General features: G+C 55.4%; 1 protein-coding gene across 1 annotated transcript in view; it reads right to left on the minus strand.

The window, feature by feature from the left end:
* Window positions 1-5,831: 5,831 nt before the first annotated feature.
* Window positions 5,832-14,655, minus strand: part of PEPD (peptidase D) — a 114,342-nt gene continuing 105,518 nt past the window's right edge. Inside the window, exons 13-15 of the mRNA XM_029243443.1 lie at window positions 10,194-10,378; window positions 6,670-6,861; window positions 5,832-6,210 (exon numbers count right to left, since the gene is read on the minus strand). Coding sequence (XP_029099276.1) covers window positions 6,073-6,210; window positions 6,670-6,861; window positions 10,194-10,378 — 515 coding nt within the window. The 3' untranslated portion in view covers window positions 5,832-6,072. The remainder of the gene's footprint in view (window positions 6,211-6,669; window positions 6,862-10,193; window positions 10,379-14,655) is intronic.

Consider the following 14,655-nt stretch of genomic DNA (forward strand, 5'->3'; position numbering starts at 1 on the left):
CAAGAAATGTTTCTTTTCTAGGTTGACAAAAGGAATGGGGAACTGGCAAGTCATGCAGAAGGGTCTTGGTTTTCATAGATACGGTTAATTGGATGAAAGAAAGTTGAATGCCATCTCTCTTTATCTATGTGTGACTTTTTTCTAAATTATGTATTAAAAATGCTTAGAGCTATAGAAACCAATCGCTTTATAATTTGGAGTGATTTTATGTATAGCCTGAACCTTGATTTAGCATAATTAGTACCGTTTTCCCCGGCAAGTACAAGTTTTTGAATAGTGATGTCAGGTTAAGTAAAGAAACTCCATTGCATTTTAAAGGCAGTATGCAGCCAACTGGCTTAAAAATATAAATAGCATTCAGGAAGCAAATAGTTTTTTAAAAGTAAAAGCAAAGCATTTGGGATACCTTTGGGTTATTGCATTGGCATTATTTTGTTAAAATTAAAAAAACAACTCAGTGGTTTAGAGAAACTTTTGTACCAAAATTTTAGTTTCTGCAGTTGCTAGTAAAGTAAGCATTTTTTTTTTTAACATACCATTTGGACAGCCAAGTTAGTAAACAAAACGTCTTAACAGTTTATGGCCACACAAGTTACTGATTAGGATTTTGAATATTAATTTTAGCAGGTAGTTTCTCCTGTGTTCAAATACACTGCAGTGGGGCTGTGGTTTTTAAAAGCAAAAATTTCTTGTGAACGATCACTTGGTATTTGATCTTAAACAACTGATTATTAGAAAAATACATCATCAACTCCATGCCATTTCCCAAAAGAATAGTCTAAGAAAACTTGAAAGTGTAAGGTTTAACCTTTAATTTATTTCACTTAAACACATCGTTTTATATTGTTTTTGCGACATTTTCTAGTTAGTGGGCTGTTCTTCCAGACTTTTGTACCACTTTTTATTCATTTGTATGCATTTATGTCCCATAAATTATTTTAGCAAGAAAATACTGATAAAACTCAGGATATTGACATTTTTGTTAAGACTAAAAAGTGGCAGTCACTGAAGATGGAAATCTCTAGGGTCTGGCTTATATAAGTGTTGGTAGTTTTGATTGTCCTTGTTGACTTTTTTTTTAAAGAACAATTCTAGCTCAAATTTGTGTTTTTCTCTTTTTTTGGTTTTTGCTTTTGGGTGACCTAGGCTGGTGACAAGAGACTGAGTCACATCAGATTAAAAAGTTACCAGGTATCTTATTTGAACATGGTCATTTGGGGCCACATTGTTGTTTCATGCTAGGACCTGGGACAGTGTAACCAGGATGTAACTCAAGTTGCACCCTTGGGTTGGTGGAAGAGTGCTGTCTGTGCCCTTCTGGGCGGAAGAAGACATCACAGTGCCCTGCAACTCAGCAAAGCCATTATTAAAGGCCAAGAGTCCCTTCTGCATGTGACAAGAGCCCTGTATTGTTCCATGAGAGTGACTGTCCCAGGATGGTTAACTCCCTGTAGATCCAGGAGACAGGATAGGGCTTCCTATTAGGGTCCAACACTGGTTTACTGTGGTTGGAGTATGGATCTGCTTGTAGGTTGATAGATGTTTGAAACAACTAACTAGGAGATACCCACAGAATCCTACTGAATCTTTAATAGCACCTCATTGGAGATGCAGTTAGGTCACTTGAATCTTTAAGCACTATAAGGGGTGCTACAGACATTTTTAATCTCTTATTTACTAAACAATATCTTTAGTCCCCGTGGACAATGGTTGTCCCCATGGAATTTATTGTTACCAATTATATGAATTGACTTAACTATCTTGGAAAAGAAGCTTTAGGGAAATCATCAGGTATGTACTCAATTATTTCAAATAAGAAAATAAGATTGTACCTTTTGGAAAAATTCAAGCTTTCCTTTTACCTATGCAAATCAAAACTAGCACCAGCAGTCATGCATAGAACAGAAATGTTAACCGTTGTCTTGACTGTCTCACTGAAGTGTTTGGGAATGAAAGTTTTTAGTTTGATAGATTTAACAGTATAAAATGGAGGGAAACCAAGTATGGGGAATGGGTAAGTTTGGGAATTGTATATGACTTCTGTAACTTTTGTCCTGTAGGTTACGTATGAACCATTAGGGTATGATCTGCCTTTGCTGGCAGGTCTAGTGATTTAGGAATTAGGCTTTAGTATAAATTTCTAGCTGCATGTGAGTCTTCCGGGATGGGTGTTTTCTGACAGGTCTTGGCTGCAGGTGGTGCGATCCAACAGTTCTTCCTGCTGTCTGGCCCCTTTTAGTTACTGGGATGTGAGCTCAGTTACTTTGGACATTCTTACCAAGAAGTAGTAAGATTTTAATAAAATATGACCAGATTTTTGAAATTCAGGTCACGAGTGTGAAATTCTCAAATTTACGTAAGTAGAAGTATGCACAATTTAATGTTTGGTGTTACAACAAAGGAAATCGTAGCAGCTTTTGATGTTTCTTAATCCCCCTTAGAGGGCTTGAAGCTTTGTACCTGAACAACCCAGTTAAAACACTCGAGAGTGTTTTTGATGCCTTAGAAATAGGAAAAAATTTTTTGTTTGACAAAAGCTAGGAAGGAAGAAAGTCCGTCCTATAGCTGTTAGATCTGCCTCTCAGGAAGAAGTACCTAACTTGTTCTTTTTGTTCCTGGCTTTCCTCAGTTTGTGAGATTACTCTATTTTTTTAAATATAATTTTATTTCTTTCAGTGAATTTGAAATAAAAATAACTTTGGAATAATGACTGTATTTCATTGTGGGTTTCTTTATGTTAGATACCAAGAATGTAGTGCAAATGTTGACCAGCTCTGAGGAGCAGGCAGATGCCCTGCTGCCTTTCTGTTCCCAGCCCAGGGCTGGGGGTGAGGTGGGCGTGGGGGCAGGCAGAGGCACTGTTGTCCCAAGTCTAGACTTCCCTTAATGATAGGAACCTAGTTTGCTCTGAATTTAGAGTGCCTTTCAGTAATATTCTCTGTCCCCTAGTCTAATGTAGAAATGTATACCAGAATAGAGGAAGCAATAACTCGCATCCTGCTTAGACAGCTGACGTCTCAGAGTGTGGTCTCCACCTACAGAGTGGTAGGAAATAAGTTCTGAGGCTTTGAGGTTGACGGAATGTCAAAGTAAAGCCTTTCCCCTAACGGTACAGTTTATAGTATGTGCGTCGTCTTCGTTTACACAATGCCATAGGGTGTCTGTCGAAATGAATTCATACATAAGAGTCCGAGAAGCTGATTTGAGTGTTTCAAGGCAAAGTGCCATAGATACTTGTCTTCTGTGATCCTTCAGTGACTTTCGTGTCTTGGGAAATAGATTTCTATTTATTGCATCTTGGTGAAAATTGTAGTACAGTAATTATTTCTGTGGGTAACACGTCCCATTTCATTTTCATGAATTAGTTGTAATTTAGAATCCAGGGAACTTTATATCGACGTGATTGTGAGGGTGCTGGCTCTTTTTCAGTAAAAGCACTTTAGGCCTACTGCTCTTTGGCTGCCTGTGAGTATCTGAAGAGTTCATATGCGTTTTACACGTACTCAAAGGAGAGCAGCAACCCTGAATATCCTTTGACTGCAACATCCCACTCCTCCCAGAGCTGTAGACCTGAAGGTTGTGCAGGGGTGTCCAGAGAACCGGGCGCGAGGCTGTCACACATCACACTTGCCTGTAGCGCAGTTTCCCGGGTCTTGTTTCCTCTGAAGCAGCTGTTGGAGCCAGGTGCCTTTGTACATCACCACCTTTCAGTTCTGCCTCCTAAATGAATCCTGTGACATTTGCTTCACCTCCCCTTCCCCACCTTCTGCAGAGCCATCACCCTCTTTTGCCTGGCTTCTGTCTTCCTGGACCGTTTCCAGAACCTTCATGGTTCTCCGGTGCACTCCGGGTGAGACCCAGTCTCCGTGGGATGTGGCTCTGCTCTTGCTGCCTTCGTTCCCCTCCACCCTCCTGCATCACTTTGCTTTGGCTGCAGGGCTTTTCTCAGCACTTTTTAGCCCAGGGCCGGCTGCCTTAGGACAGCTCCTTACGTCTGGAATGCTTTATCTCCTCTTGCTTTTTCACTTCCCTCCCTTCCCGTCAGCCCCCCTGGCTTTCTAGATAAGGTCAATCCTGTTACTTTCCTTCTTGGCACGTTCTAATGTTTGAGATGATCTATTTGTGCATGTTTAAGGGGAAGCCTCTCAGGAGACTGGGCTCTGAGAGCAGGGGTCATGTCTTTATGCCACATTGGTACATAGCAGATGCTCATTTCTTGAATGAATACTTAGATCTTCCCTGGTTTTGGAAGCTTTTGGCACTGTATGGCTTTCTGGAAGGGTCTCTAATATATTTCTGAAGCTGTACAAATTTCTGCAGAAGCTGGAGACTTAGGAATTGGACCATTCTCTAGAACATGGGGCAGAGTAGGTGGCTACTGCGGTTCCCTGAGACCTGTACCTGCAAAGAATGCCTTTGACTCGCCTACCTGGGCCCAAGCAGCCAGTTCTGTCCCCAGTGTCCTTCTTGGACAAACAGCATTTAGTTCCTGAGACTTCTCCTTGTTCTTTCCTGTCGACATGATAATCAGAGCAAACATTTATGTGAAATGGGCAGTCTTGGTATAACACGTCTAAAGGGGAGGAAGGAGAAAGATGTGTGTGTTTTTTAGTTAACACAGCTAAACTAAACTGTCTACTTAGAGTTCCAACCTAACTTTATAACTTTAACTGGTTTTATCCTGGGGGTGGGGGAACCTGAAACCCTGCACACTAGAGCATGGCTCGCAGATACAGCTGGGGGAGAGAAGGATTTGGCAAACTCAAACTCCTGACCCTCAGGCGATCATTACTCAAACTGCTTAATACCACAGATAACCTAGGGAATATATCTGCGCACCAGAAGGAAACCTTAAAAGATGGTTTGTAAATCTAAGAGGCAAGAAAAAGATAAATGGCGATTTGAAACTAATGCTGCTTTAATGTGGCCACATCACAAGCACTTTTGTGTTACTGCCATAGGAAGGAAGAAATCAGTTTACTCAACTCTTCAGTGACTTGAGCAGTCTCTGGCTTGGGCTACAGAGTTTCCCCACCCTATTAAGGTTTCATCTCTGACGTCCGTCCTTCTCACCTGCCCTTCACCTTGGCTCGGATGAGAGAACCCTAGAATGGTGTGCAGAATTCTCGAAGCCCGCTGCAGGGGTGGGGGCGGTTCTGTGGGACCGTGGGAGAGGTGGGCAGGCAGAGGAAGGCCAGGCGTTCTGCCACTGGCAGGGACTGGGCCCAGGTGGCCCTGGATGGCGCCACAGCCTCAGAGTGGAGTTCGGCCAGTGGGCTTCCACTTAGGGGAGACAAGTGGACTTGGCAGACGTGGAAGGAACCAGAAAGCTCACCTTTGCCATGGTGCTGCCTTAGGCGGCAGTGTCTCTCAAACAGATGCTGGCTTTGCTAGTCTGTCCCGCATGAGAAGGAAATCACAGACAAGGAATCTGCGAATCTCATGTCGTCGATAACTGTACCTTGAGGGCTGCGTAATTCTGCCCCCCTTCGGAAATCCAGCTTTGAGGCAGTAACCGTACCAAAAAGGCTTCCTACTCTACAGCCCTCTTCACGTGGGCAGAGGCCCAGCCCCACCTATGCCCAGACTCCCGGGTCTCTGCAGGGCCAGTTTCCAGGTCTAACCCTGCAGTGCAGGGCCAGTTTCCAGGTCTAACCCTGCAGTGCTCACCTGCAAAGGGACAGATAGAGAGGGAGCCGGGCACAAAGGTCCATTATAGGAAATCTTTTATTGCAAATTCCATTCTGTGTACTGATTTTGAGAGAAAACACGAGAAAGGCATCTTTCCTGAGCAGCATACAAATGACGGCAAGATACACATTTAGTTGCCAGTGAAGAACAGGATTATTCAAGATAACGGGATAATTGAAAACTAGCATTTTAAAAGCCGCTGTCGTTCAAGCAAAGTAAGAACAGGTTAAGGGTGTGATCCCACAGAAGATTAATAAAAAAGTTTCTCCCTGGGAAACAGCATATTTGGTGTGATCAAACGCCGACGCCGCATGTGATTTCTGAGCACCGCTGGGGGCCAACCGCCAGGCCGCCGTCCATGAGGTGAGCTTGCCCGTGGCTCTACTTCGGGCCAGAGAAGGGAGCAAAGGCCTTGTCACGGCCTGCCATGCAGTCTTCAACCTCTTCCACTGTGCGGGGCACACAGGTCAGCAGCTCCATGCCACTGTCTGTCACCACGACGTCCTCCTCGATCCGGACCTGGTCAGAACGACAGACGCTCGTTATTTCTGAGCTGGCCTCACACGCTAAGTTTGAGGGTTGGGCCCGACGGCTCCAGGCTGACCCCCGCCCAGTGGGAAGAGCCCTTTCTGAGGAGTGGTCAGTACTGCCGGGGGCAGGGGGCTGGCCTCAAGGCCTCTGTGGGCAGCTGTTGGGAAGAAGGCACCTCCCACAGGGGCCTGCTCGTGCCACCTGCCCACCCTGGCCTTGCCCCTTGCCCGGTGGCTGGGAGTCCCTGGAGTGGGCAGGGGTTTTGTAGGAATCTGAGTTGCTTGTGTTGAGGGCTGAGGCTCCTGTTAGGTGACAGACCATGAGAAAGGACAAGCCAGGTCCCTCTCCAGTGAGGAAGTCAAGGCTGTGCCTCCTGTCCTGGAGGACAAAGAGGTGACACGCAGCAAGGAGCAAGGGAGCAAGGACGTGGGGCCCACCAGCACTCACCCCGCCAAAACCACGGAAGCGTCGCAGGACCTCGCGGTTAAAGAAGCAGGCGCGGGCCGGGTCAGCCAGGGCCTCGTCGAGGAGGTGGTCAATGAAGTAGATGCCGGGCTCCACAGTGAGCACCATGCCCGGCTCCAGGTGCCGAGCGGTGCGCAGGTGCCGCAGGCCGGGCTCGTCCATCCGGTCCACGCCCTGGGGGAGAGGACAGTGAGGGGGATCCAGGAGGGCGCAGCCCCAGCCCAGGGCCACCGCATCGGTGGGAGGAAGATGGAAACAGGTGAGCGCGCGGGGCACCCGCCCTGCCCGTGCAGGCGTCCACACGTGGGGCCCGGCTCGGGCCCCATGGGTCCCCCTGGAGCTGCAGGAGGCTCTGTGACCATGGGGGTCTCCAGCCCAGACTCAGCCTTGCTGTGTTGTCCACGGCACTCCAGATAAAACCCTCCGCTCTCTGCACGCTCCCCTAGATTTCTCACATCCCTGCCCCTGTTTCTCCTCAGAACCGTGCCCCGTGGACACCCGTGTGCACACACCCAGGTCACGCTGCCCCTGCTGGCCCATGGGGCTGGCTGGGGGTCCGGCTGCCTCAACCAGGCCCTCTCCCCACTAGAGGAACAGTAGAAGCCAAACTTGTGCAGCTTTTAAGAAGGCCTGCGGGGCCTCCCAGGCTGCGCGCTTTCTTCTAGGCAGCTCAGGTGGAAACCAGCCCCAGGAGTGCTGGACCTGGGTCCCCCCACAAGCCAAGTCCTAGGTTTTCCACGTGGCCTTCCAGGAGGAGGGACAGGTGCTGTCGGCAGGACGGGCCGTCAGTACGAGCTCTGGCTCGTGTGTGCACAAACACACGCTCACCCCGTGTGCATGGCCTGGGGGTGTGGGCCCCAAGAAGCGCACGTGGGCGGCTCCACACCATGCCCGTGTGCTGGGCCCCCACTGACCCATGGGGACCGGCTCTCAGCCCTGCATGGGGCACCACCCCCCCTCCCCTGCCAACACTCACATGGGCGTGGCCAACGGGGCCGTGAGGGCAGGCGGTACCTAGGACGCTTGCAGAAATTCCCCTGCCTTCCCCAGGTCCCAGAGGCACCCATCCACCCCTCGGCCAAGGCCTGTGAGTGAGTGGGGCAGCAAGCAAGCTTTCTGGCCGGGCTCTGAGCTTGCCCTGCCGCGCTCGCAGCTCTCCCCGGAAGCCCAGCTGCTGGAGATGGAGCTGTCGTTTCTGACTGTTTGGGGGCCAAGAACATCAGACTTCAATTAGTGGTTCATGTAAGGTAACCAGAAACGGGCTGGCTCAGCCTCCATCCACGGCTGGGCACAGCGGGGAAGGCTGTGAGCGTGATTCCATGAGGGCGGGGACAGCGGGGCGTGTAGAAACTGGTACGCGCAGCCGCCCTGACCTGGTGTGAGTCAGGCTGGGACGGAGGTGATGAGGGGACACTAAGGCCCTGTGACCCCTGATGGGTCATGCTCTGGGCCCAGAAGCCTGTCTGGTGTGGTACCTGACCCCAAAACACTACTATGTGCCTAGAGGAGCTAGGCAGGAAGGCAGGGGACACAGAAGGGCACAGTCTGGGATGACAGTCCCTGTGCTCAGGTGGGAGGTGCTGGTGGGGCGGGGCGGGGCCCTGTCTCCTGCCACCTGAAACCCCGTGCCTGCCCCTGGGCAGCCCCTCCTATCCCTTCCCTTCATGCTGCCCCCCAGGTGCCGTCACCTTCTCTCTACTACAAGGTTGTCAAAGCCAGGGGCCTGGCGGAGGCAGAGACTGACAAAGTCCCCCTGACCTCCTTGGTCACCGTGGGCTCCCTGCTGCCCCAGAGCTGTGCACCGAGGGTGGAGGGTCTGCTCCAACTTGTACAGACAGCCTTCCCTCCGGAAGATTTCAGGACCACGACTCAGACGGGGTGAGGGGAGCATGGAAGGGATCCCGTGGAGCATAGGAGAATGTGCACGCCCCAGCCCACTGACCATGACCCCCCACCCCCCTCCAGAGCGCTAGCTCTCGGGAGTCTGCCCTATGGGGTCCACCAGGAACGGCCAGATCAGGGCTGGGAGAAGGATGGAGGCCGAGCTGAGTGGGGAGAAGACCCCTAAAAGGGAAGCAGCTGAGCGCCCAGCCCCTCGGGCCCGGGGACTTCAGCCTTGTTGGGGCTCAGGGGCCCCTGCCCATGCTGGGTCCACGCTGGCTTCTGCCTGGGCTCAGGGCTCAACGGGGCCTCAACTTTACTGGGCTCCTGGCAGAAGAGACCCAGATGTGTCTATAGGCCTGAAATAAAACAAATGACTTTTGTAGGAAAAGCCATATTTTTTCCACAATGTTTATCTGTCAGAAGAATAGACTCTGAGCACAAAGGACTGCTTACTGGAAAAGATGAAAACAGTTTGCTGCCAATTTTCTCTGGTGGAAAAAAAGTGCTTTGGAGACTAATGAATAACGAACCTCAGTTAACAATGTCTGGAAGGCCCAGCTCTTGGCTCCCTACGCACAATGTGATGGATAGAAATTAGGAAATTAAAACCGATTTTGTTTCTCCAAATTTAACTGTTTACACTTGAGGAAAAAATAATTGAATAATAATGCTTCTCTTGAGCAATTCCGCGCCCCCCCCCCAACCCCCAAATATCGTTCTTAGAGCTTTCAAAATACCCTGCAGCTAAGAGGCCAAGCCCAGTCTTGGCTAACTGGCTAGTGGGCCCCAGGGCGTGCACTGATTGCATAACCCGCCCCCTGCACTGCGGGCACCAGGCCAGACGGCAGGGCCGGGCTCACCCACACCCACCGGCCAGGGAGGCTGCAGCCACCTGCCCCGCAAGGCTGCGGCAGGGCCTCCCAAAGCCACAAGCACCGTCTGGGTGGTCCTTTCAAGGGTCGGTCAGTGGGAGGGGGAGGGGAAAGCCTGGCCTGGAGACACCCACACAAGCCTTCCTCCCCTGCCAAGGGGGCGTCCTAGAGACGAGGAGGCCAGCAGAGCATGCTGGCCCAGGGGCCTGGGGGGCAGAGGTTGCACCAAGGAGGAAGCAGGAGTAGGACCTGTGAGGGGCGCTGGGCTCAGCTAGTCCCAGGAGGGACCAGGGCCAGCCACCAGCTGGTGGAGCCTCATCACCCCGTCTGAATGAAGCCAGAGGCATGAGGACATGACGGGTGCAGTGCCAGCCCCACCACTAAGACCCAGCTTTGCGGCTCCTGCTGCCCTGTGGGGACCCCGTGCACTGCACACTGACACTCTACCACCTTTCAGGACAGGCGCTGCCCCCAGTGCACAGCCCGGGGCTCTGTACAGAGCACGCCCATCCCACACCAGGTCCTGTGGAGGCAGCCACGGTGGGGAGGCGTTGGGCACGGAGGGCATCAGGGCAGCGACCTGGGCCAGGACCAGCCAATGGGTGAAGGGGGAGGAGGGGCCGCAGGCCTCGCCGGGACCCCATTCCTCCTCACCCCCGCCGTCTCCCAGAGCCCCAGCCCAGCCCAGGGAGGGCCAAGCCCAGCTACGGCTCACAGGCAGGCCACTCGGGCTGATGCGCCCACACTGACCTCGGGGTAGCCTCCCACGTCATGCACATCGATGCCCATGAAGTGGCCGAGCCCGTGAGGCATGAACACAGCTCCCAGGTGGGCCTGGACCATGGCGTCCACGCTGCCGGTCAGGATGCCGATGCGGGTCAGCTCCTCCAGATGGATGCGGTCGGCCAGGCGGTGCATGTCGGGCCACCAGACGCCTGTGGCTCAGAAGGAGGTTGCAATGAGCTGCGGAGTCAGGCAGCCTGGCCAGGGCTTCCCCGGGCAAGGTTTCGGGGGACACACGATGCCCTCGCACTGGCTGAGGCCATAAGGGCCTGAGGTGAGGGGCAAGAGTGACGTGTCCCAGGCAGCCCTTCATGCAGGGCTTTCCCAGCACAGCTCTGGACTTGAGACCCTTCCTTTCTCTCCACTGTGCCCTCAGGGGCAGGCTCCTGTCACCCATGGTCACCACAGGGGCCCAGCCCATGTCGTGTCTGCTCCTGGGACCAGGGGAGCCCAGTAAGGTCCTTGGCGTCAGGAGGAGAAAAGCGTTATGTCCCCAACAGCGGACGCGGGGCGGCCTCGGTGAGCCCCAGACTGAGGCTCAGGTCCAAACGTCGCCTCAGCACCTCAAGCTGGGGGTGGGGGGCATCCCTGCACACCCCCGCATGGGGCTGAATCATCCCTGGAGCCTCTGTGGGGAGCCAAGATTTCTGGGGTGAAAGTGCAGCTGGCATTACCTCATGGGCAAACTGGCAGGGGTCTGTGGCCCTGTCTGCTACAAGCGCTAGGTGACCACCTCCGTGGCAGCCCAGATGTCCAAGCCCCAGGCTGCTAATCAAACTCATCTTTGCCCCATCCTTCTGGGGCGAAGGTCACCATGCAGAGTATCCCCAGTAACCAACTTTCGAGGAGGGCAGGCTGTGCAGAGCTCAGGGCCTCAGCCCTGCCTGGCGCCCAGGGAGGCCCTTAGGGACTGGAGCCTAGGGCCCTCAGGGAGCCGCCTCAAAGAGCCTCGGCCGTCACCGGGGCACGGCCGCCTTGGCCACTGGGCTCCATGGAGTCCCCAACTTCAGCCTCACTCGAGGGCGCTGGGTGCTCAGCCCAAGCACCAGACAAGGCCTTAGGCTGGCAAACCCCCCCGCCCCATCCTACAAGGGTGGAGTTGGGGGCAGGCCACGTGTTGGCCGAGGCTAGCAGCCCCAGGACACTCAGGGCCAGGTGGACAGGGTGGGACCGGCACCCAGAGAGGCTGGCCAGTGCCGGTCCCTGCGGCCCCCTCCACGTGGGGAGTAACCCTGGCTCCCAAGGGGCCTCCCAGCCATGCCCTGATGATCACGGGAGCACCGGGACCCCACACCCTGAGAGGCCTTGTTGGACCCTGCGCTGGTGAGGGTTAGGCCACCAGGGTCTGAACCTCTGGCTGGCAGAGGATAGATGATGGCCCAAGGGGTAAAAGGAGATGAGAGCCCACCCCGGGACACATACCCTCCCCTCTCAGATGCTCTTGCTGGGCACCAGTCCCCCATGTGGGGGCCCCTTTCCTGCCAGAGACAGTGGGCCCACGGCTGGGGTCTTGGGCTGGCTGGAGGCCCAGGGCTGATCCAACATCCCGGATCCCCAGGCTCCAGGCTCTGAGCAGGTGGTGCTGCGGCCTGGCCAGTTCACAGGAGAGTGGCCAACCCCCGGCCCAAGCTGCAGGGAGGCCAAGGGTGGAGGATGCCCAGTCTTGTCCCGAGGCTCAGCCTCCTTGGAATCCAGCTCCTGAGTCCAGCCCCGTTCTACCTGCCCGGGCCCACCACATGGGGGTGGCATCCTGGGGTCTGGAGTCTGGCTATAACCACGTCAGCGTGGGGGGCCAGGTCTGCACCACTGAGGGTGGAGCCGGCATGGGGGGCTTTTCTCTGATGGTCTGGCATCCTGAAATGGAGACCTGGGTAACCGGGTCCCACCTTGGCCGCTCACCTGCCGTGTGACCTGGCCAAGCCTTCACCTCCGTGAGCCTCAGACGCCTCCTTTGTCAAACAGGGCCACAACGCTGGCCCCAGAAAGCCGGCTGTAGAGGATCTGGCACCTACTGGGGGACCAGCTCACTAATCCCCCCAAACTGTCATTAGCCACCTGTGGCCAGCCAGACCCTGGCTTGGACACGTGACAGTTCGCTGCGTTCCTGGGGCACAAACCAAGCCTGCCCCAGCCTCGGCCGCCGCTCTTTTCCTAAGACCGACCCACCCACCTCGACCTCCTCGGGTCAGGCCACCTGTGTTCCAGAAGCACACTGAGGTCTCTGCACGTCAGACCCTTTCCAGACCCGGCTGGCCTGTGACTCCTCATGCTCGAGGTCTCAGCGGAAACGTCAGCCCCTCCTGGGGTGACACCCTCCACCCCACCCCCGCCGTCGTTCTCTCTCTGCTGTCCTGGCTACTCCTCTCCTCTCCGTGCACCCTGTTCCTGTCCGGCAGGTGTGCTTCCTTGCTTCTAGGGTCTCTCCGCCAGAAGGGTGGCTGCCTCCCCCGGGCACACCAGAGCCTGGCGGAGCGGGTGGCGGTTCAGGGCCGAGCGTGTAGCACACTCTTTTCTAAGGTCTGCTCCCGCCTGGGGCTCTGGGCCTAAAGAGCCCCCAAACAGCCCAGCGAACTCGGCTCCTGTCACTCAGCCTGGCCCCTGGGACTGAGGAAGGGCCGATGCCCCAACCCCCAGGCAGCTCCATCTCTCTTGGGCAGGGCCTTTTCCGGTGGCCAAGAGAGAGGCCCGGGAAGCAGTCTGACTTCAAACCTGGCTAACTTCCACGGCGGGGCTGCGGTCTCGGCCCAGCCGCAGCAGAGGGTGGGAACCAGGTATAAATCAAGCTCCGTGCTGGCAGCTCGGCTCTCCTCCTGTCCTCGTGGCCCCTTGTGGGGGCCGGACGTGCAGGCCCCAGCGGTCCCCACGGCGCCTCTAGTCTTCCTTGCCTGCGTGCCCTTGGGGAAGGCCTTGCACACAGCTCTCTTGGCCGGGAGTGGGAGTTTCTGCCTGCGTGTGGTTAGGGTTGTGACAGTGATTAAACCTCCAGCAACTTGGCCCCAGCGTCTGGCCCGGATGGTGGTTACGACACCCACGGCCAGGGCAGGGGCCCCTGAAGTGTGTGGAGGTTACTGTCCTAGGGCTAGGCTGGAGGGGTGGGCACAGGCCAGAGGGCCTCCCTGCCCACCTAACGCCCCGACGCCCGGGTTCCTCAGCTTCTGCAGCCCGCAGGCACCTCTGAGCCCACACGCCCGGCCAGGGGCATCGGCAGTCCCCCAAGCCTGCTCCTACTGGGGATGCCACGCCGGGGATCACACTGCAGAGACTGGGCACCATCTGCCCTGCCCACCCTCCCACCTCCAGCAAGCACCAAGTCTCGTCCCGTCTTCCCGAAACATCTCCTGAACCCGGTGCCTCTGTGGGCCCCCACCTCTCCTGGACCCCTGCCTGGTTCCTCCCCAGTCCTCGCAATGCCTCACCCCCGCTGCATCCTGCACAAGGCCGGGACACCAGGACAGTTGGAACACGGAACAGACCATGCCAGTCCCCCCCCGCCCCGCCCCCCGCCGAGGACAGAGCGCCGAGCTCCTCGGCCCGGCTTCCCGCTCCAGCCTCATCCCTCACCCACTCCTGAGTACCGGTGCCCCCATGCCTTCCACCTGCTGTTCCCTCAGCTAGGACCACCCCCCTCCAGGGCCCTCGCCTTCCCAGTCTCACTCCCATTCCTCCTAGGGGCCTTTGTGTTGAGGCTTTCTCCAGGAAGCACTCTCTGACTGCCACTTCCCGTGCTGCCAGAGCTAAGCACACGGGCACAGCCATGGCAGGTCGTGGCCTCTGAACCCTGAGAAGGCGGGGCCTATGCCCTGCTCCGAGGCTGGTAACCCTTTGGCCTGACCGGGAGCCCCCTGCCTCCCTCGTGGCTCTCTTGCAGCCAGTGCTGTGACCTCATGGGCCCAGGATTCAGGTGTGCCCCCCACCCCGCTCCTCTGTGCACTCAGACCCCAGGGTGGCAGGGCAGCATCTGGGTTTGTGCCACATCACCTGCCTTTTGGCTCAGAGGGACCAGAGTCCCAGTGCCCAGGCCCAACTATGTATCCAGAGCAGCCCCAAGTCACTGGCTGGTCTTCTGTGCCCACCTGGCCCCCCTCAGACCACACCTTCCCCTGCTGGGCCGGGAGCCTGCTGGGCCTGCTGCCTGGGCCGGCTCCTTGGAGCCTCGGCAGCATCCATCACAGGCTTGAGGCCTCCTGCCCAGAGCGTGACAGCCCTGGGGGCTCTAAGGCCCTGAGCCGAGCTGGGAAGGCAGCAGAGAGCCCCTTGAGCTACATCCTCACAGCCCCATCCAGACAAAGAGCTCACTTCATTTGAAGACAATGGCCCTCGGGGGATGATAGCGCGCCAGGCCCTGGGGGTGCAGGAGGGCAGGCTCAGGGCCAGGGTCCCAGGGCAGGCCCCACGGGCTGCAGGGAACCGTCTGGCAGGCCGCACTGGC

The sequence above is a fragment of the Monodon monoceros genome, unplaced genomic scaffold (genome assembly GCF_005190385.1).
Source record: "Monodon monoceros isolate NGI ecotype Baffin Bay Population unplaced genomic scaffold, NGI_Narwhal_1 Super_Scaffold_10, whole genome shotgun sequence".
NCBI classification, from domain to species: Eukaryota; Metazoa; Chordata; class Mammalia; order Artiodactyla; family Monodontidae; genus Monodon; species Monodon monoceros.